General features: G+C 37.7%; 1 protein-coding gene and 1 long non-coding RNA gene across 4 annotated transcripts in view; one reads left to right on the plus strand and one right to left on the minus strand.

The window, feature by feature from the left end:
• LOC133257789 (uncharacterized) overlaps positions 1–382 on the minus strand; it is a 91,605-nt gene extending 91,223 nt beyond the window's left edge. For both annotated transcript variants that reach the window (XR_009739709.1, XR_009739704.1), the window contains exon 1: positions 295–382. This is a non-coding gene — a long non-coding RNA (uncharacterized LOC133257789). The remainder of the gene's footprint in view (positions 1–294) is intronic.
• Positions 383–416: 34 nt separating this feature from the next.
• Positions 417–19,118, plus strand: C1H3orf38 (chromosome 1 C3orf38 homolog). 2 transcript variants are annotated; one of them, XM_061433596.1, is made up of 3 exons: positions 417–777; positions 3,769–4,007; positions 5,632–19,118. In XM_061433596.1, the coding sequence occupies exons 1-3, from the start codon at positions 417–419 to the stop codon at positions 6,205–6,207; spliced, it is 1,176 nt and encodes a 391-aa protein (XP_061289580.1). In that variant the 3' UTR covers positions 6,208–19,118. The 2 variants fall into 2 exon arrangements, with proteins under 2 accessions (XP_061289580.1, XP_061289672.1); XM_061433688.1 differs by having other exon boundaries at positions 5,635–19,118.
• Positions 19,119–19,784: the final 666 nt, after the last annotated feature.

Consider the following 19,784-nt stretch of genomic DNA (forward strand, 5'->3'; position numbering starts at 1 on the left):
TTGTTGGCGAGTGAAGCTGAAAGGCGGACAGGCGTGGCATAGGGTAGGTGATTTTCTTCCTAAACTTTTCCGAGTACAACGTTAAACAACGCCAGATTGTTTCAACACACAACTATGTAACTTAAGAATATAAAACTTCAGGTGTACCACCCAATTCTGAAGTAGCCACAGACAACTTTTGAGCGCTGCCGAGGGGCCAGCCCCGCGGGCGGGGAGGAGACGCCTCCATTGGTCGGCCCCGCTGCATCTCGGGAGCTCGCCTTGCGCGGGGGCCGACGCCAGCTTTCCACGCACCTGTACTGCGCAGGCCTCCCAGGCGCTCTTTTGGAGGCGTGACTCCTGAGGAATTGAGGGTTTCGTTTTATCTTGTGGAAGGCCGGCGTTCCGGTGTAAACGCGGAGCTTCCCTAAAGTGAGATGCGAGATACTTCTCTCAGTTCCCAGCAGCCCGGAACCACCGATCGGAGCACCGAGTTTCCTGAGTGCCCTCATTTACTACGACTTCCGCCCACGGGTCTGGAATACCCGAGGCTCTTTAGCGGTGAACGGCCGGAAAGGCACTTCCGGTATCTGTTGCCAAGGCGCCGGCCCGCTGGGCCTAAGGAAGCGACATTGTTGGCGGCGTCCTCTCCCCCCATTCTGGGGGTCGAGATGACGGGGCTCAGCTACACGGAGATGGAGGGCTGTCGTAACCTGCTCAGCCTATTGGACAACGATGAGATCATGGCCCTCTGCGACACTATCACCAACCGTCTGGTGCAGCCTGAGGACCGCCAAGGTAAGGGTAGACCCCACCCCCCAACCCCCAAAGGGTGGCCATCTCTCCTCTGGCCTCGCTCGGCCCCCAGCTTGCCGGAGTGTGTGAGTGGAGGCCGTGGTAGGTCTCGCTCACGGCCGGTCCGCGACTGCACTTGGACGGAACCCCCGGAAATCGTGGCCAGTATAGCTGCTGTGTTGCCTCGTAGCCATCCATGGCTCATCCCCGCCTCGCCAAGCACTGGGGGAAATGGTGGGCTGAAAATGGCGCTGCTTTCCAGGTTTTAATCCTTTAAATGTTATGGGCAAATGCTGCTTGTTTCGTTTCGAAAATTCAAGGTACGTGAATAGTGATTTTTTAAAAGAAATTTCGGGAAGTCGGGTGTTCTCCTTTTTCAGTTTCGATCAGGGGAGGAGTATCAGCTGCTGCTTATTTTCTTGAGCTTGGGGAGGATATCAAAAACACTATCAGTCTCATGCTTTCTGAGCTTAAAACAACTGCTGTGATAAAAGAGCAGTAGACGGTTTGAATCTAAGTCTCTTTTTGGATCCAAATTTTTTCAGAGATGATTCTGTGTACTAGGACTACATTCAGAACCAAATAAACATTTCGATAGAGTAGATTTCATGGATTACAAATATTGTTTGGTTGTAATGTAATGAGTAGCTTGAACGTTAAGCCTTTATCATTTTGTATATTACCTGACCAGTTTTATTTTAAATTTGCTGAAATTTACTTTAAAATGGGAAAATTTCTGACTCCTATATTGTTTATGACTTAAGTATCAGAGTCTGCCTCTTAAAATTGCCTTTCTCTTTTAAGACCTTTTACGTTTTCGCCGTTTAAGATCATTCATTTGAAAGTGAACCATGAACACCAAATGAATTTCTAAGACGTTAGACTGAAAATAATTTTAGAATTAATGTAGTTCTTTGGCATTTATGTATTTTACATGGTAATCACCTTCTAACACTATTGATGAATAGATTAAAATATAATTGATGGTGGATCTAAAAGCAAACAAGAAATGAAACTACCTCATACAAAAATGTTAGGTTGATGTGAAGAATCATTTCTGGGGTGGTGGAAGGGGCGGGGAGAGCATAAGAAAAGATAGTCAACATCTTTAGAAAGCAATGAAATAAAATCCGAAAATATATGGTCTCTTTTATATGTACCAAATTTCCAAAAACTAAACATATAAACTTCAAGTATTGTTTATCTTGTGAAGTCTTTGACAACTACTGGGGAGTGTAAATTGGAACTACTACTTTGGAAAACAAGTTTGATATTATCTCCTAAAATGGAAGATTGCTTACCTGAGTGTTTTAAACTTAAATGTGCCCATGAATCTCTCAGGGATTTTGTTAAAATGCAGGTTCTGATTCAGTAGTTTTGGAGCAGGCCCAGAAATTCTACCTTTGTAACAGGTTCCGGGTGATGATCATTCTCCTTGCCCTTCTGGGCTGGGAGACAGTAGTGTACTGGGTAGTTTCATTTCTTGTTTGCTTTTAGATCCACCATCAATTATATTCAGCATTTTAATCTATTACAGTTCTAGTTAAATTCACCAATAGTGTGGGAATGTTCAAAGCAATAGTATTTGTATTTGGATACACATAATAAGTCTATAAAACAAAAGTAAATGCCTTGTGGCATAGTCTGTAATTACCTTGGGTAGAGTACTGGAAATCAGTTGACTACAGCTGTGTTTATCCACATAGCTTAATCTCAGAAACAATGAAATTAAAATTACAGTAATATAGTGATGGATTAGGTTTATAGACCATTCAAAGAAATACCAAACTATATTCTGTAGGGATACATGGTTGCGTTGTACTACTATAAAGAAAATTGAGGGAATTCCCTGGTGGTCCAGTGGTTAGGACTCTGTGCTTCCACAGCTGGAGGTCTGGATTCAATTCCTGGAATTCCTGGTCGAAGGACAAAGATCCCACAAGCCCCGAGGGGCAGCCAAAAAGAACGAAAATCGAGGAAATGATAAATAGCAGTTAGGAGAGTATCTACATGTAAGGTAAAGAGAGAGAGGGAATAGCATTATGTAGGGAAAGGTAAAGTGAGGACCTCAAAGATACTAATTATTCCTATGTCTTAAGCTGTGTCGTGTATATATAGGAGTTCATTTTATTGCCATTCTGTATACTTCATACGGGCTCCCCTGATAACTCAGTTGATAAAGAATCCACCTGCAGTGCAGGAGACCCGGTTCAGTTTCTGGGTTGGGAAGATCCCCTGGAGAAGGGATAAGCTACCCACTCCAGTATTCTTGGACTTCCCTTGTGGCTCAACTGGTAAAGAGTCCGCCTGCAATGCCGAGACCTGGGTTCCGTCCCTGGGTCAGGAAGATCCCATGAAGAAGGGAAGGGCTACCCACTCCAGTATTCTGATCTGGAGAATTTCATGGACTGTATAATCCAATGGGTCACAAAGAGTCGGACACGACTGAGTGACTTTCACTACTTTCATACCTCACACATATAAAAATAATGTTTAGTCTGTTTAACAGAAATTCTCTAAAAAAAAAGAGACGGTCTTGGCTCTGCCACTTCTTACAGGTATGATGATTGATGCCTTATGTATCCCTGACTTTCATTATTTGTAGAGTAAGGAGATTGAACTGAAAAGAATTGTAATTTTGTCTGTTTTTAGAGATTGTAAATGAATGTAGGTCTATTGACCTTATTAGAAAGAATTTTTTTTTCTCTTCAGTTTTTTTCTTAAAATACAACTATTCCTTAAAATGCTTAAATTCACAATATCTTACGAGAAGTAAAAGGAAGGAGGAATTTTAGGTAGGGAAATTTATAGAGAAATTTTTTTTAAAACCCAAAACCTGACAACCAGGTTTTTAAAAATGATAACCATCTCATACAAAAGCAATAATGCCATGAGAAGAGTTTATAAAATATCATTTGATAGTGTTTCTGCTAACCCTGGACAAATTTACAAGTGACTCATGATTTTCTGCTAATCTTTACAATTTTCTTTTAGATGCCATTCGTGCAATATTAGTCTACAGTCAAAGTGTAGAAGAACTTTTGAGGCGAAGAAAAGTCCACCGAGAAATCATATTTAAGTACTTGGCAACACAGGGTGTTATTATACCTCCAGCTACTGAAAAACACAATCTTATTCAGCATGCAAAGGATTACTGGAAAAAGCAGTTACAACCAAAATTGAAGGAAACACCAGAGCCAGTTAAGACAGAGGACATTAGACTCTCTGAACAGGTAAAACAGATTTCATAGTAATATCCTAAACCATAGTTTTGTGTAAGAATCTTTAGCTAATCATAGATCTGGGGTGACATGGTTAATTAATGTTTATTTTTTATAATTTTAGCTTTATGTCTTTTGCATCCTAAAGAAAGAGCAGTAAAGCACCAAAGACAAAGTATTTTAAAAAATTGTCTTTATTGAAGGATAATTGCTTTACAGAATTTTGTTGTTTTCTGTCAAACTTGAACATGAATCAGCCATAGATATACATATATCCCCTACCTTTTGAACCTTTTTTTTTTTTTTATATTTAGTAATGTATATGTGGTATTTTGTTGATTTGTGAGGGAAAAATGTTTTGCAGCCCTTTATCAAATGGAGACTTGATTTTTAAAGACAGTAGATAGACTGCATGCATGCATGCTAAGTCACTTCAGTCGTGATCCTATGACTAGCCCACCAGGCTCCTCTGTCCAAAGAATCCTCCAGACAAGAATACTGGAGTGGGTTGCCATGCCCCTTTCCAAGATAGACTGCAGGGTCAATTTAATTTTAATTTAGCCTCTGGTTCTCTAATTTTTTTTCTCCTTCTTTAAAAGAATGCTGTTGTAAGCCCTTTCTTATTTTGAAGACTTTCTTTGGCGTTAAATTGCATAAATGAAAGAAATTTTTGTTATCTATAAAAAAAGTCCATTTTAGTAACTTCCTCCAACTGACATTGGCTGTTTGTATTTCTTTGTATTTCTACTGTGCATTTTAAATACTGTGTGAATATTTAAATACCTATTGACCCTTTAGATAACTTGAAGTTTTTAAACTACACACTCACATTAAATTAAGTGAGAGATGTTTGCCTTCACAGTAGGAAAGGATCTTCTAGGGCTTCCTTAATGTACTGAAAAGAGTGTTAACTTTGAAATCATATAGATGTGACTTCAAATTAGGGGGCCTTGTTTTCTTTATAAAACAGGCATAACAATAAATCCGTGTCATAAGACTTGTGAAGATAGAAGGAAATAGCACTTAAGTGCCAAGCAGTGCCCAGTACATTTAGTAGTAGCATGTGCCCAGTAAATATAAGATCTTAAACATCTGGGTGAAGTACTCTGCTCTGGAATACATGGTGACTAGAATGGTAGTCTATCAGGTGTATTTTTACAGTATTTCCTTTGGAAAACATACTTCCTGTGTATGAAATTAATCCCAATCATAGAAAATAATGTATTTCAATCAAATTTAGAGGTGTCTTTTAAAGACTGGTTTTATTATAAACTTTGCTGCATATGAAATATACCACAGTAGGTGTATTCATTTAAAGCAGTTTGAAAGTTTTGACAGGTAACATACCTGTGATTCACTGCCACAATCAAGAGAAAATGCTTATGTAAATCATTATTATTGACTTAATTTATGCTGATATTTTAAGAGACTTGGTTGAATCTTAATTTCTTAGAAGTGTCAGAAGTTTAAACTGAGAGTTTCTTAAATGGCCTCCCTGTTTTGAGAAAGAATGTACTATCATTGAGTTCATAGGTGGTTCATTTCCTTTCTGCTACAACTAGTACATGAAAACTTGACTCTGAAATAGCCTAGATAGAAAATAAGTATGAGAATTAACCTTGGTTTTATTAATCAGCAGGAGAAAGAAGAAAAAAACGCCGAAAAGGTTGATTTTCGTCGATTAGGTGAAGAATTCTGTCAGTGGTTCTTTGAACTTCTGAATTCTCAGAATCCTCTTCTGGGACCACCTCAAGATGAATGGGGGCCACAGCACTTCTGGCACGATGTCAAGCTTAGGTTTTATTACAACACATCTGAACAAAATGTGATAGACTACCATGGAGCAGAAATTGTGAGCCTTCGTCTGCTGTCACTAGTGAAAGAGGAGTATCTTTTTCTCAGTCCCAACCTAGATTCCCATGGACTAAAATATGCTGCTTCTCCCCATGGTCTTGTTATGGTTGGAGTTGCTGGGACTGTCCACCGAGGAAACACTTGTTTGGGCATTTTTGAACAAATTTTTGGACTCATCCGCTGCCCTTTCGTGGAGAATACTTGGAAAATCAAATTTATCAACCTGAGAATTATAGGAGAGAGTTCCCTTGCTCCTGGAAGATTAATGAAACCGGCTATTACATTTGAACCAAGTGACCTAGAAGCCTTTTATAATGTAAACACTTTATGTGGTCCCGTGAAGTACAACTCCATGTAAGGCAGGCACTGGACAGTGGGATTGGAGACCAAGATTCATCTAGTGGAAGTTAGGCACTGTTGACCAAAAGAGAACTAATTTTACCTAGCCCTTGAAGCACTGAGTACACTGTCAGTCTGAAAAAATCTTCTATACAGAAATTCATCCAAATACTACATCAGCAATGTCTAAGTGATTTCATGTTGGGGGGTTGACAAATTTTAGTTGAAATGTCTTTCTTGACTACAAGCTAACATAGTATGTGAACACTTGCCTCTTTTCTACTTGAGTTGCAGCAAATATTCTGAAAATTTCACAGAATTCGTCAAATAAATCCCACTTCAGATGTTGTAACTAACAATGTGCCTTCGAAACCAGTTAATATTTTCACTTAGTGGGTATTCTGCTGCTATCTGTACTTTTCATGTGGGGAAAAAATTAATAGTGTTCAAGGCTTCCCCTTTAAGTTTTTCAGTTACTTTTGTCTAAATCTAAGTAATTTTACAAATGCATTTTATGACAGTATTGCTTTAAAAAGAAGTACATATATTAGAGATGTTTAAAGTCAGGGGTTATTTTAGAAATTTGAATGACATTCTCATAGTATAAGTACAGAAATTTAGCTGGTGGAGAAAAATTTAATTTGCTTTTTAAAATATTTAACGAACGTTTTTCAGAGTTATCTATTGTCCAAGCTAAATATCTTATAATATGCAACGTTTTGTGAAGTATTTTGGGTAATAAGTGCTGTTCTTAAAACAGAATTTTTTCTTTAAGCTTTCAGCTAACAGTTTTATAGAGCATTTATTATACTGTTGAAATTTTTTAAAAGGTATATCCAGTTTCTAATTTAAATGAATTTTTTCTCTTGAATGATCTTAGGTGACCAATACCCCACATTAAACATATAGTGAAATATATTCCCACATCATAAAATTATTAGGATTTTTTCACTTCTAATTTGTTTTACTGGATTTGAGTTACAAGATTAGATTGCCAGATTACACAGTTGCTTTCAAGTTAAAATTCCTTATCACCCAGCAGCTGCTTGCTGAATCTGAATTTATTTAATAATTTTAATTTGCAGAAATGTCATTTGGAAAAAATTTCAGCTGGGAAATGTTGTGATGAGGTACTTGTACATATTAATTTTTTAACTTTAACTCAGCTCATGATCATCTAGGGTGACTTACAAAATTTTGGAAACAGGAGGAAAAGAATGATCTTTGTAATTTTTTTTTAGCGCCATGCCTCTTAGGAAGAGTACAAATTCATACATTCCCAAATAAGAACTTAATAAAGGAGGGAAATCCCTTTAGTCTGCTGTAAGAATAGTGCTTTGTTTAGGTTTTTTTTTTTTGTACTTTAAGTTTGAAGTATCATTTTAACATGTAATTGATAGATATCCTTAGTAAAGGATAAAATTTAAAATTATTCACGTATTCTTTGTTCTATTGCTGTCAAATACTGTAGAAATAATACCAAAGGAAGATGCTCAGGATGGGCAGAAATTACCTGTAGGTATGTTCAGTATTGAATTTTTGAATGTGTAATGTTCAAGTTAGGTTGCAATCTGCATGTCCCTTCAGTCACCCTTTAAAAATGTGAAATCTTTCTGATACACTAAATGAGAATTCCCCTGGAGAAGGAAATGGTAACTCCAGTATTCTTGCCTGGAACATCCCATGGACAAACAGGGCTACTGTTCATGGAGTCACACAGAATTGGACACAACTGAGTGACTAAGCATAATTAGAGCTATATTTTATTTCCTTTGAATCCCCACAGCTGGCTACACAGTGGGACCTAATGTCCAAGTGAATGGGTGAATGAATGAGTAAAAGACATTTAACCTACTGTATAAAAGACTTTTTTTGCATCTAGATTTTGTCTTTGGTTCTAGTCATTAGTGGTGGTCTTGGGGTTATATAATCTGTTGGAATTTAATATGTGGATGCACAAACTTTTAGGCCCCAAATTAGGATAAAATTTTAACTTCCCATTAAAATTTACTGACATAAAGGTCAGAGTAGGATATACTGGAGGGCCCTAAGATGGCTTGGAGAAGAAAATGGCAACCCACTCCAGTATTCTTGCCTGGAGAATTCCATGAGCAGAGGAGCCTGTCTAGCTACAGTCCATGGGGTCGCAAGAGTTGGACATGACTTAGTGACTAAACCACCACCACCAGCAAGATGCCTAGAAACAGTTTTGGGGAAGTGTGTATTTCTGTTCAGAGAAAGATCTAGAGGAATTGAAATTTGTTCATGACACTTAAAGCTTGGCCAGGCCTTTGAGAACATCTAAAAGTGCACTTAATTCATAGTCATTCAGTGGTCAAACCAGGGGATACCTGGTCTGTTTACTGGAGGCTGATTTGCTGTAGCTGACAGTGACACATCAATATCCTTTTTTGTTAAAATGAAAACGTATTTGTTGTATTTGGATGTTTTACTAGTATCTAAAATACCAAAAAACATATTTCATGTGTCTTACTAAAATATCAAGTAATAGAAAAAACCCTCTCTAGTTTTATTAAATCAACTTGAAAATGGCAAACACAGGAAAACATTCTTGGGCTATCAGAAAGGCAACATTTTCATGCCAAAGGAAGACTAGTTAGTTAAGCCCAGTTAGTGTAGTAGCACTCCAGAAAAGGACTGAAAGAATAATGGTATAACTAAATAAAAAAGATAATCAGAAACATTGGATTTTAGCAAAAAGCTCTTATGGCTTAAAAAGTCATAAAAATGAGTGAAAACCGTTTCTCAGCATCTATTTTAGATGCCCCCCCCTTTTTTGTTTCTAATTTTATTTTATTTTTAAACTACATAATTGTATTAGTTTTGCCAAATATCAAAATGAATCTGCCACAGGTATACATGTGTTCCCCATCCCGAACCCTCCTCCCTCCTCCCTCCCCATACCATCCCTCTGGGCCGTCCCAGTGCACCAGCCCCAAGCATCCAGCATTGTGCATCGAACCTGGACTGCCAACTCGTTTCCTACATGATATTTTACATGTTTCATTGCCATTCTCCCAAATCTTCCCACCCTCTCCCTCTCCCACAGAGCCCATAAGACTGTTCTATACATCAGTGTCTCTTTTGCTGTCTCGTACACCGGGTTATTGTTACCATCTTTCTAAATACCATATATATGCGTTAGTATACTGTATTTATGTTTTTCCTTCTGGCTTACTTCACTCTGTATAATAGGCTCCAGTTTCATCCACCTCATGTGGTACATATACACAATGGAGTATTACTCAGCCATTAAAAAGAATAGATGCCCCTTTTTAAATTTGGGTTGTGGGGGACCTTTTAAAAAAAGGGAGCTATATTCTCTATAAAAAATATGTTTGCATATATTGGTGTTCAGTCACTAATTCATGTCCAAGTCTTTGCAATCCCGTGGACTGTTACAGGTTCCTCTGTCCTCCGCTATTTCCTGGAGTTTGTTCAAATTCACGTTCATGGAATAGGTGATAACTATCTCATCCTCTGCAAATATTATTATAATTTTTGCATAATTCAGGGAATTCTTGGACTTGCCTAAAGCACATCTGTTAGTCCTGTAGGGATCCTTGTACTTGATATCCAAATCCTGCCATAATAATTTATTTCCTGCAGACTTAAATTATTTTTAGAAGATTTTGTGCTCTTACCAAAGTCCTTAAGCTAAAAGGCTAAATCTTACTAAGAATAATCTCTAGAAAGTCTGTTGTTTATGATAGTTAACTTGTGAGTTTTTCTTTTTCAGTAGGTGTTAGATGTTATGACAAAACCTACTAAAATAGTATCAAGTGAAACAAAAATATGAATGCAGGATTCATTTTATTTTGACAAGATAAGTTTAATGGCCATGCTTTGGAGAAAGTGATGAAATGTGTATCTAGCCAGTTTGAATGCACGTAGCACAGCTGTGGTGCTGGAAAATGAGACTTTCTACATCTGGGTTTATATGCATGTATTTATTGAACATCTGCAATCTGTAAGTCAGTGAATCAAGCATACGAGAAAACAATACATCAATAGATTGATTTACCTAAACTTATTTTGAATTCACCTCTCTGGTTTTAGATGTCTTAAGGTGAGAACTGCATTAGGCCCTTTGCTAGAGTTGGAAGGAAAATATTTGTGCGTTGTCGAAGAGTGCACTAAATCCTTTCAACTTTATTTTTCCTAGTTTGAACCTTTCCTATAGTCTTTCAGTAAAGTGTTGAGTGATATTTACTGTGAATTATAATGTGCCCCACATTATTAAACCAGAAACTCCAGAGTTCCTTGTGTATAGTCATGAATTGTTACTGGAATCCCTGGCCTAATCTCATTTACTTTTTCAGTGAGTCACTTAGTGAGGGTTCTTTGGTTGGCAGACTTCATCTTAAAACAACTTAAATCTCAAGTATGAAATTAGTAATATTTGAGTTAATGAGTTTAAGCATTGAAGGAATCTCTTGCTGTTCACTGCCAGCTGTGTTACTTATCTGATGGGATGTTTTCTGAACAAAGCATCATAACTACTTACAGCCTTTTTGCTTGAAGCATTTCATAAACTTGAATTAATCTTTTCTATTTCTGATCTTGTACTAATTGTTCTCAAGTTGTTAAAGGTACTTTTGTCTCCCTAAATAGTTCCTGGAATTGATGATTCTTTCTTATTTCACAATCATTCCCACCTGTGCCTTGCACAATATAAATAATAGCTAAATTGGGGTATTTATTATATGGCAGTTACTTTTCTGTGCAAATTGTGTGTTTTAATTCATTTAATCCTGTGGACAGCTATCACTTATTGGAAAATAGGGTTGAGTAATTTCCCGAGCTTTCAGAGCTGATGGTAGAGCCTAGGGTTAAACCCAAATTTTAGAGTTTGAGAGCCAGTGTGTGGTAACTACTATACATAGTGCCTTGTATCTACAGTAGGTTGTGGGTTTTGTGTTTTTGGCTGCATTGAGAAGCATGTGGGATCTTATTAATAGTTCCCGACCAGGGATCGAACCTCTGCTCATTGCAGTGGTAGCATGGGGTCTTAACCACTAGACCACCAGCTAAGTCCCTGAAGTAGTTTTTGGTGAATCTTTTTTGACTAACTGTCATTTGCTGTCACATTTCCAAAGCAAACATGCCTTTGAATTGTTCACCTGGATTAGGCGGGAGTGTCAACACATACTGTTTCCTCTTGTAATTATATTATACCTCTTGAGTTGCTTGTTTAGTTGTATAAAACCACTTGGAAGAAAGATAAAAGAATCTTAATGTATGCCAGTGTTACTTATGAAGAAGGATAAATTGGATAATTGAGAAATTAAAATAAAATTTTAAAAATGTAAGAATTCATATCAGATTTCTTGAACTCCCTGTGTCACAAGCTCTGGTTCTCTTTCCTTCCTGTTTGTGACCTTGTGTTTTTGGCCTTAGAGATAGTCTTTGTTTCATACGTGCAGTTTCTTGCCGTGTCTGGATGTAGCATATCTATAGTACTGTTTTCTGTTTTAGCTGCTGAAATTAGACCCTCTTTACCTAACCCTTGTTATGTAATAATTTATTTCTTTGCTTTAATCTTTCTTGCATATTTGTGACATTAAAATTTCCTTAAAGTACTACATCTTTCATCATATTTTCCACATTCAGATATTTCACTGGTGTTACATTGCCTACAAAATAAAATCTGGATACCACAGTCTTCTTTTTATCACTGTCTAGCTTTGATTCCATTCATTTGGACACACTGTTTGGTCCAGCAGACATCTATAGCTATGTAGTCTTTGTATTCATCCTGTGCTTACTTAGCTCTTTGCTTTTACTGGCAAGTATCCAAAGTTGTAGAATTTAATTTTTTTGTTGCTTCAGACAGCCTTATTGTAGAAAGAAAAGGACTCCAATAGAAATGGAGTTTAAAAACTGAAAATTTCTCCGTAAGAAACTTTATTTTCTCTTGAGTTCTGTGTACCTTGTCTTATCACAAATAATCTTTCCCCAGCTTTATGTATGGCTGCTTTTTCATCTTTGAGGATTTGGCTTAAATATTTTCTCAAAAGTGGACCCTCTTTATCATATTGGTGTTTATCAGAGCACTTTGTTTCAGTTTTAGCACTTTAGATATTGTTGTTGGTTGAATTTCCCGTACTAAGATTTTAAGCTGAAAGCAGGGATTGTTTTACTTTTCCATTGTATTTCCATTGCTTGCACACATGGTATTCAATAATGTTTATTAAAGATATAAGTAAGGGAACAAATGCTAGTTTTTATTCAGAGCTTTATAGGTTCCTAGTCCTTTGTGTATCTGCTAAAGACATTGCCTAGCACATAGATACTCAGTAAATTTCTAATGAATAAAGCCAAAGTTATTTTCCTGAATATGAATTCAAATTAACAACACTTTGGTCGACAGAATTATTAAAGTCTATGCTTTTGTAAAGATGAAGAAACAGGCCCCAAAAGTTAAATAACGTGCCAAAGTTCACATAGTTTTGTTGTAGAGACTTTTTTTCACTCTGGCTTTTTATTTTTTTGGTTTATTTTCTTTTTAAATTACAAAGCCTATTTTTTTCTTGCACTTTAAGTCCAGTCTAACTACTGCTACTTCCTTATTTTGAAGGAATTTCAACTCAATTGCTTCACATGTAGAAGTGAACCAGATGATTTCTAAGGTCTGCTACAATTTTTTTTAAAGTTACACATGATTTTGTGATTGTATACCTTCTCAGCAACTTACAAATATTTTAACTGAATTTGCAGTTCATTGTTAAGGAAATTATTATTTTGCTTCTTCATAAATCATGCTCATTGAAAAACACTTTGCATTGTTTTTTCCAAACATTTTTAAGGATGTCTGTGCAGTATGTACTTCTGTTTACAGAGGAAATATACATAAAAACATTATAGATAATATCTAGAATAGAAAAGGGAAAAAGTATGAAGCCTTTAAAATACTGTCTTACTTTCTAATCACTATAAATGCTTAAATGTGAAAAAGTGTTCTGTACAACCTTTTGCTTTGTTGCATATGCTTAAAATATAAGTCCATGTCTTAGTCAAGAAAAGTGTAAAGTGGTTGACAGAAGGGCAAATTATAGACTGCCAGTTCAATTCAGTTCCGTCTCTCAGTCGTGTCCGACTCTTTGTGACCCCATGAATCGCAGCACGCCAGGCCTCCCTGTCCATCACCAACTCCTGGAATTCACCCAAACTCAAGTCCATCGAGTCAGTGATGCCATCCAGCCATCTCATCCTCTGTTGTCCCCTTCTCCTCCTGCCCCCAATCCCTCCCAGCATCAGGGTCTTTTTAAATGAGTAAACTCTGCATAAGGTGGCCAAAGTACTGGAGTTTCAGCTTCAGCACATGAAATGTTCCCTTGGTATCTCTAATTTTCTTGAAGAGATCTCTAGTCTTTCCCATTGTATTGTTTTCCTCTATTTCTTTGCATTGATCACTGAGGAAAGCTTTCCTATCTCTCCTTGCTATTTGGAACTCTGCATTCAGATGCTTATCTTTCCATTTCTCCTTTACTTTTCACTTTTCTTTTCACAGCTATCTGTAAGGCCTCCTCAGACAGCCATTTTGCTTTTTTGCATTTCTTTTCCATGGGGATCGTCTTGATCCCTGTCTCCTGTACAATGTCACAAACCTCCGTCCATAGTTCATCAGGCACTGCTGTCTATCAGATCTAGTCCCTTAAATCTATTTCTCACTTCCATTGTATAATCATAAGGGATTTGATTTAGGTCATACCTGAATGGTCTAGTGGTTTTCCCCACTTCCTTCAATTTAAGTCTGAATTTGGCAATAAGGAGTTCATGATCTGAGCCACAGTCAGCTCCTGGTCTTGTTTTTGCTGACTATATAGAGCTGCTCCATCTTTGGCTGCAAAGAATATAATCAGTCTGATTTCAGTGTTGACCATCTGGTGATGTCCATGTGTAGAGTCCTCTTGTGTTGTTGGAAGAGGGTTTTTGCTATGACCAGTGCGTTCTCTTGGCAAAACTCTATTAGCCTTTGTCCTGCTTCATTATGTACTCCAAGGCCAAATTTTGCCTGTTACTCCAGGTGTTTCTTGACTTCCTACTTTTGCATTCCAGTCCCCTACAATGAAAAGGACAACTTTTTTGGATGTTAGTTCTAAAAGGTCTTGTAGGTCTTTATGGAACGGTTCAACTTCAGCTTCTTCAGTGTTACTGGTTGGGGCATAGGCTTGGATTACCATGATACATGGTTTGCCTTGGAAACGAACAGAGATCATTCTATCATTTTTGAGATTGCATCCAAGTACTGCATGTCGGACTCTTGTTGACCATGGTGGCTACTCCATTTCTTCTGAGGGATTCCTGCCCACAGTAATAGATATAACGGTCATCTGAGTTAAATTCACCCATTCCAGTCCATTTTAGTCCTCTTGATTCCTAGAATGTCGACATTCACTCTTGCCATCTCCTGTTTGACCACTTTGCTTTGCCTTGATTCGTGGACCTAACATTCCAGGTTCCTATGCAATATTGCTCTTTACAGCATCGGACTTTGCTTCTATCCCCAGTCACATCCACAAGTGGGTGTTGTTTTTGCTTTGGCTCCATCCCTTCATTCTTTCTGGAGTTATTTCTCCACTGATCCCCAGTAGCATATTGGGCACCTACCGACCTGGAGAGTTCCTCTTTCATTATCCTATCATTTTGCCTTTTCATACTGTTCATGGGGTTCTCAAGGCAAGAATAATACTGAAGTGGTTTGCCATTCCCTTCTCCAGTGAACCACATTCTGTCAGACCTCTCCACCATGACCCGCCCGTCTTGGGTGGCCCCACAGGGCATGGCGTAGTTTCGTTGAGTTAGACAAGGCTGTGGTCCATATGATTAGATTGATTAGTTTTCTGCTATTATGATTTCAGTGTGATCGCAACACCTACTGTGTTCCTTGGGTTTCTCTTACCTTGGACGTGGGTTATCTCTTCACAGCTGCTACAGCAAAGTGCAGCCACTGCTCCTTACCTTGGACAAGGGTTATCTCCTCACCGCTGCCCCTTCTGACCTTGAACGTGGAGTAGCTCCTCTCAGCCCTCCTGGGCCCACGCAGCCGCCGGTCCTCGGACGTGGCCTGGCGTTCTGGGTCGCCGCCCCTGACCTTGGGCATGGGGTAGCTCCCCTCGGCCTCGCTTCCTGTGTGGAGACTGCTAGTAATCCCCAGTAAAAATAAACATGTTAATAATCAAGTATTTTTGACTCTAAGAGATTAGTGGTAGTGACATTGGAGACAAGTGGCAGATTTGGGATAGGATTTTGCTGAGGGAAGCATGGCTCCAGATGGGTACTGGCTCCTGCTCTTAAGTTATTCCAGGAAGTGTAATGGAAAACATTTGTAGAGCAGACAGAAGGTTTTGCAGTACTGATTGCACTTATTAGAGAAGTACAGCTTTATGATAAAATGAGTTTAGAGTACAGAAACTAGATAACATTAGAAAATTTTAGCATGTCAGGAGCTTTAATGCTGGAACTAGTAATAGGACAATCAAAATTAATGAACAGTGGACTCCTAGGAATTATCAGAAACGTAGAATAAGCCATTTTAATTCTGAGAGCAACCTTATGCTAGAGCAAGAGTTTAGGACTGAGGGGAAAAGTTGATTTTAAATAACATTGGTGTTTTCTCTTAAATGTTCTTTGAATTTGGTGAATGTTTATTGAGTTCTTACTATGTAGCAGGTATTTTAACAGAAGACAGTTGGTTCATAAAGTAGCTTATTTGTTATAGTTTCTTAATGATTTTCTCACTTTAACTTATATAAAGCAATGATTACTGGTTAATAGTTTATTTTATTATTATTAGAAGGTGGTTCTCTGTGATATCTCATTGATGCCCTTACTACTTTAACCATTGACATATTTTAGTGCTTAATCTGAATTGTAGGTAAAATCCTAATTTTCAGATTAGAGCAATGCTGCTAAAAGAATGGAGACCATAGTAAACAGTTTCATAGTTCAGAAGGAAAAAAATGAAATATTTTTTAAAATGTATTTTTATAATTTTTTGCACATAATTCATGTTTTCTAAATTTTAAATGTAAGATATGGTTTTCATAGAAAATCTCATTTTTAACTATGTTCTTTCTAGTTATTAGATACATATGTATACAAGGACTGTTGGTCAGTTTACTTTAGCCTGCATGAAGTCAACAAGGTGTTCATCTTCACTAAGGTACTTTCTATTAATTTTCATGTAAATTAGACTTGCATCTTACAGTTGATACTTATTTCCAATTCACAAAAATAAGTAACTGAAAAATGATTGAATAGTAATGAATACTACTATTCATAAAAATTCCATAATGTAAATAGTAGAAAGAACTTCAACGTGAATGGAGTTAGAATCTGTATGTTCTGTGCAGGAGCTTTTGTGTGATGTCTTCAAAACATCAACTAAACCATATAAGAAAGAACAGTAATAAACCTCTGAAAAAACTTTTTGGACTGAATCTATTTACCATTGGTCAGTAGCACATATATTTGCATGTTGCTGAAGTCTTCAGATCCTTTTAAAACATTGATTTCTCTAGTAAATGAATTTAGTTAGGTGATTTTATTTTTTCTGAGTAATTATAAAATATCTCAGTTTAAAATGTTACACAAGACGGAGGAGAGTCCAGAATTACAGAAGCATCATCCTGAATTGCATTCCTTAAGGCCAAGTGTAAGAGACTTGTCAGTTTCTGTCCCAGGCACCTGGCTTACAGCTCACTCAGCACCTAGTAGTGTGAAGCCGCCTCACTTAAGATTAATAACTTAAGTCCCTGCCTTAGGAGGGTCCCCCACCTTAGATAAGTCTCTTGGACACTCAGGCACATTTTAGCATCTCTTAATGATTATATCCATCTGTCCTGTGTTTCCTGCCATCAGATGTAATCCTCAGAAGTTATTTATGTATAAAATTATATAGTAACACTAGCCTCCCAACAACCGTGAAGCAATCCATTACATGTGGGTCTGAACTTGTAGACTCAGTTCAAACGTCAAATCTGTAACAGTAATAGCAATAATAATAATATAAAAAAAAGACTTGTCGAAAGCTTGTTAAAACCAGTTTCAACATTAATAACATATAATCAGGACAAAAGTGGTACTGGAAAAGTTGTATCAGAAAGTTCTGTAATTTAGTGACAACACAGAAGAGTAATTCCTTTCATATGTGTTCTAGAGGATATTTTCAGACCCATTATTGGGTATATGTGTATTACATGTATTGAGAGAGAAGTCCTTAACTTGTCCTAATTCATCCCTGAAAATCTGTGTATTTAGAAAATAATAATATACTGGAAAATAAATTTTGGTGAAGACTAAAAAGGATGTCTTCACCAAAATTTATTTTTCAGTACAGGATGTGGGCTTCTCTGGTGGCTCAGTCAGTAAAGAATGCCTGCAGTGCAGGAGACCTGGGTTTGAGTCCCAGGTTGGGAAGATCCCCTGGAGAGGGGCATGGCAACCCACTCCAGTATACTTGAATGGAGAATCCCCATAGACATAGGAGTCTGGCAGGCTGCAGTCCATGGGGTCACAAAAGAGTCGGAGACGATTGAGCAACTAAGCAGACACACACAGAAAGTATGTAGCATGATCTTTTAATGATGGAATGCCAGCTCCTAGGGCAGCTATGAAGGTGGTGGCTAGGTAAATTAAAGTGTTAACGCAAAAAAAGTCAAACAACTCATCTTGTTAAAAAAGAACAGTTAATTATCAACTATGAACTGTCTAGATGTTGATCCAATGCTGAAGGGGAAAGAAAACACCAAGTTTTATCTTTTAAATCTACACCATTTTTATAATGCAAACACTGGGCATGAGGTGAAAACTTTTTCCTGTATACTTCCTGTTTTAGAGGAAAGGTGTTCACATGAGGTTTTGAGATCAGAGCAGAGTTTAAAAGTATTTCTTTCGGACACTGTTAATGTCAGTAAATGGCCTTTCCTTGATTTTAGGTGCCTTGCTCATGTGGCATACTCAACCTGTTGACCTACTTTCTTGAAGAGACATTCCTCCAGGTCCATAATGTTAATTGTAATACAGAAGTGTTTTGCAAATGGCTTAGTTGTATAGAGCTTTATCCCCACCTAACCTCCATCTTATTTTCTTGCCTTAATTCAGAAACATTAGGTATATTAGGGTATTGCAACATAACATGAAAAAGTTCTTTCTTGAGCTGCATGCAAAGGACATGTTGGGAACCCATTTAACATTATCTGCAGGTAGATTTTTCTTATGATGACTCAAAAAGATTATTGTGAGAGAAAGTATATGACTAAAAAGAAATTTGGTATGTGTATTCATAAAAACAGGAGGTTTGGGGCCTCACACGTCTATTAGAATACCAAAGCAGTGACAAACTTCTTCTTTGTTATGAACGTGGTAATACAGAACAGATTTATGGGATAAATTGCTTATATATAATTCTTATAGAACAAGTTGTATACTAAAAGCTTATGCTGACCTGATTTTCAGTTCAGTTGCTCAGTCGTGTCCGACTCTTTATGACCCCATGAACCGCAGCACGCCAGGCCTTCCTGTCCATCACCAATTCCCGGAGTCCACCCAAACCCATGTCCATTGAGTCGGTGATGCCATACAACCATCTCATCCTCTGTCCTCCCCTTCTTCTCCTGCCCTCAATCTTTCCAGCATCAGGGTCTTTTCAAATGAGTCAGCTCTTCACATCAGGTGGCCAAAGTCTTGGAGTTTCAGCTTCAACATCAGTCCTTCCAATGACTGATTGGACTCGTTGGATCTCCTTGCAGTCCAAGGGACTCTCAAGTCTTTTCCAACACCACAGTTCAAAAGCATCAATTCTTCGGCACTCAGCTTTCTTTATAGTCCAACTCACATCCATACATGACCACTGGAAAAACCACAGCCTTGACTATACTGTTTAAAAAAAAAAAACAAAAAACACAGTAATCACCTTTTCTTGCTAACAACTAGAATCATCATCATTTTTTAGCAGCTAGTCAATGCTCTTATTTTCTATCCTTTTATAATCCATACTCTGGCAGTTTGTCAGATCAATTTAACTATCTCCTTTTACTTTCCGTCCAAATAAAGCTTCTTTGAAACATTTTCAGTAGTAGAGTGAAAAAATTTTAAAAGAACCTATTTTCAGGGTTCAGATCAAGATGGTGGAATAGGAGAATGGAGCTCACATTCCCACACAAACACATCAAAAATACATCCACAAAGAGAACAATTCTCTTGGAAAACTAATTGGAAACTTGTGGAATTTTTTCACAATGGAAGCTTTAAGAAAAATCACATACTGGTAGGATGGAAGAAGAAGAGTAAGGTTGGGACCTCAGACCCTGAAAGGAATGTGAAAGGAAGAAATAGTCTGCATGGGTGGACCCTCGCCCTGGGGAGCAAGGAGGCTGAGCCACAGATTGGGCAGCCCAGTCATAGGGTCCTCCACAGAGCAAACAAGCCCCCTTGGATGCTGGGGAGAACTACTGGGACCGATAGAAGGGCTCAGGATGTGTAGACTCATGAAAAGTGTGGAAATGCTGGCTATGAAATAAAATTCATTTTATAGAAAGACAAGGATTTAAACAAATTTATTTCTCTGCC

This window comes from Bos javanicus, chromosome 1, assembly GCF_032452875.1.
Source record: "Bos javanicus breed banteng chromosome 1, ARS-OSU_banteng_1.0, whole genome shotgun sequence".
In the NCBI taxonomy this organism is placed as follows: domain Eukaryota; kingdom Metazoa; phylum Chordata; class Mammalia; order Artiodactyla; family Bovidae; genus Bos; species Bos javanicus.

What these genes read in the sequence shown, in the direction of transcription:
- C1H3orf38 (XM_061433596.1), top strand. Translation starts at nt 417, where the DNA reads ATGCGAGATACTTCTCTCAGTTCCCAGCAGCCCGGAACCACCGATCGG. An exon ending in GCAGCCTGAGGACCGCCAAG is followed by an intron (nt 778 to 3,768) that starts GTAAGGGTAGAC and finishes ATTTTCTTTTAG; the next exon opens with ATGCCATTCGTGCAATATTA. An exon ending in ACATTAGACTCTCTGAACAG is followed by an intron (nt 4,008 to 5,631) that starts GTAAAACAGATT and finishes TTTATTAATCAG; the next exon opens with CAGGAGAAAGAAGAAAAAAA.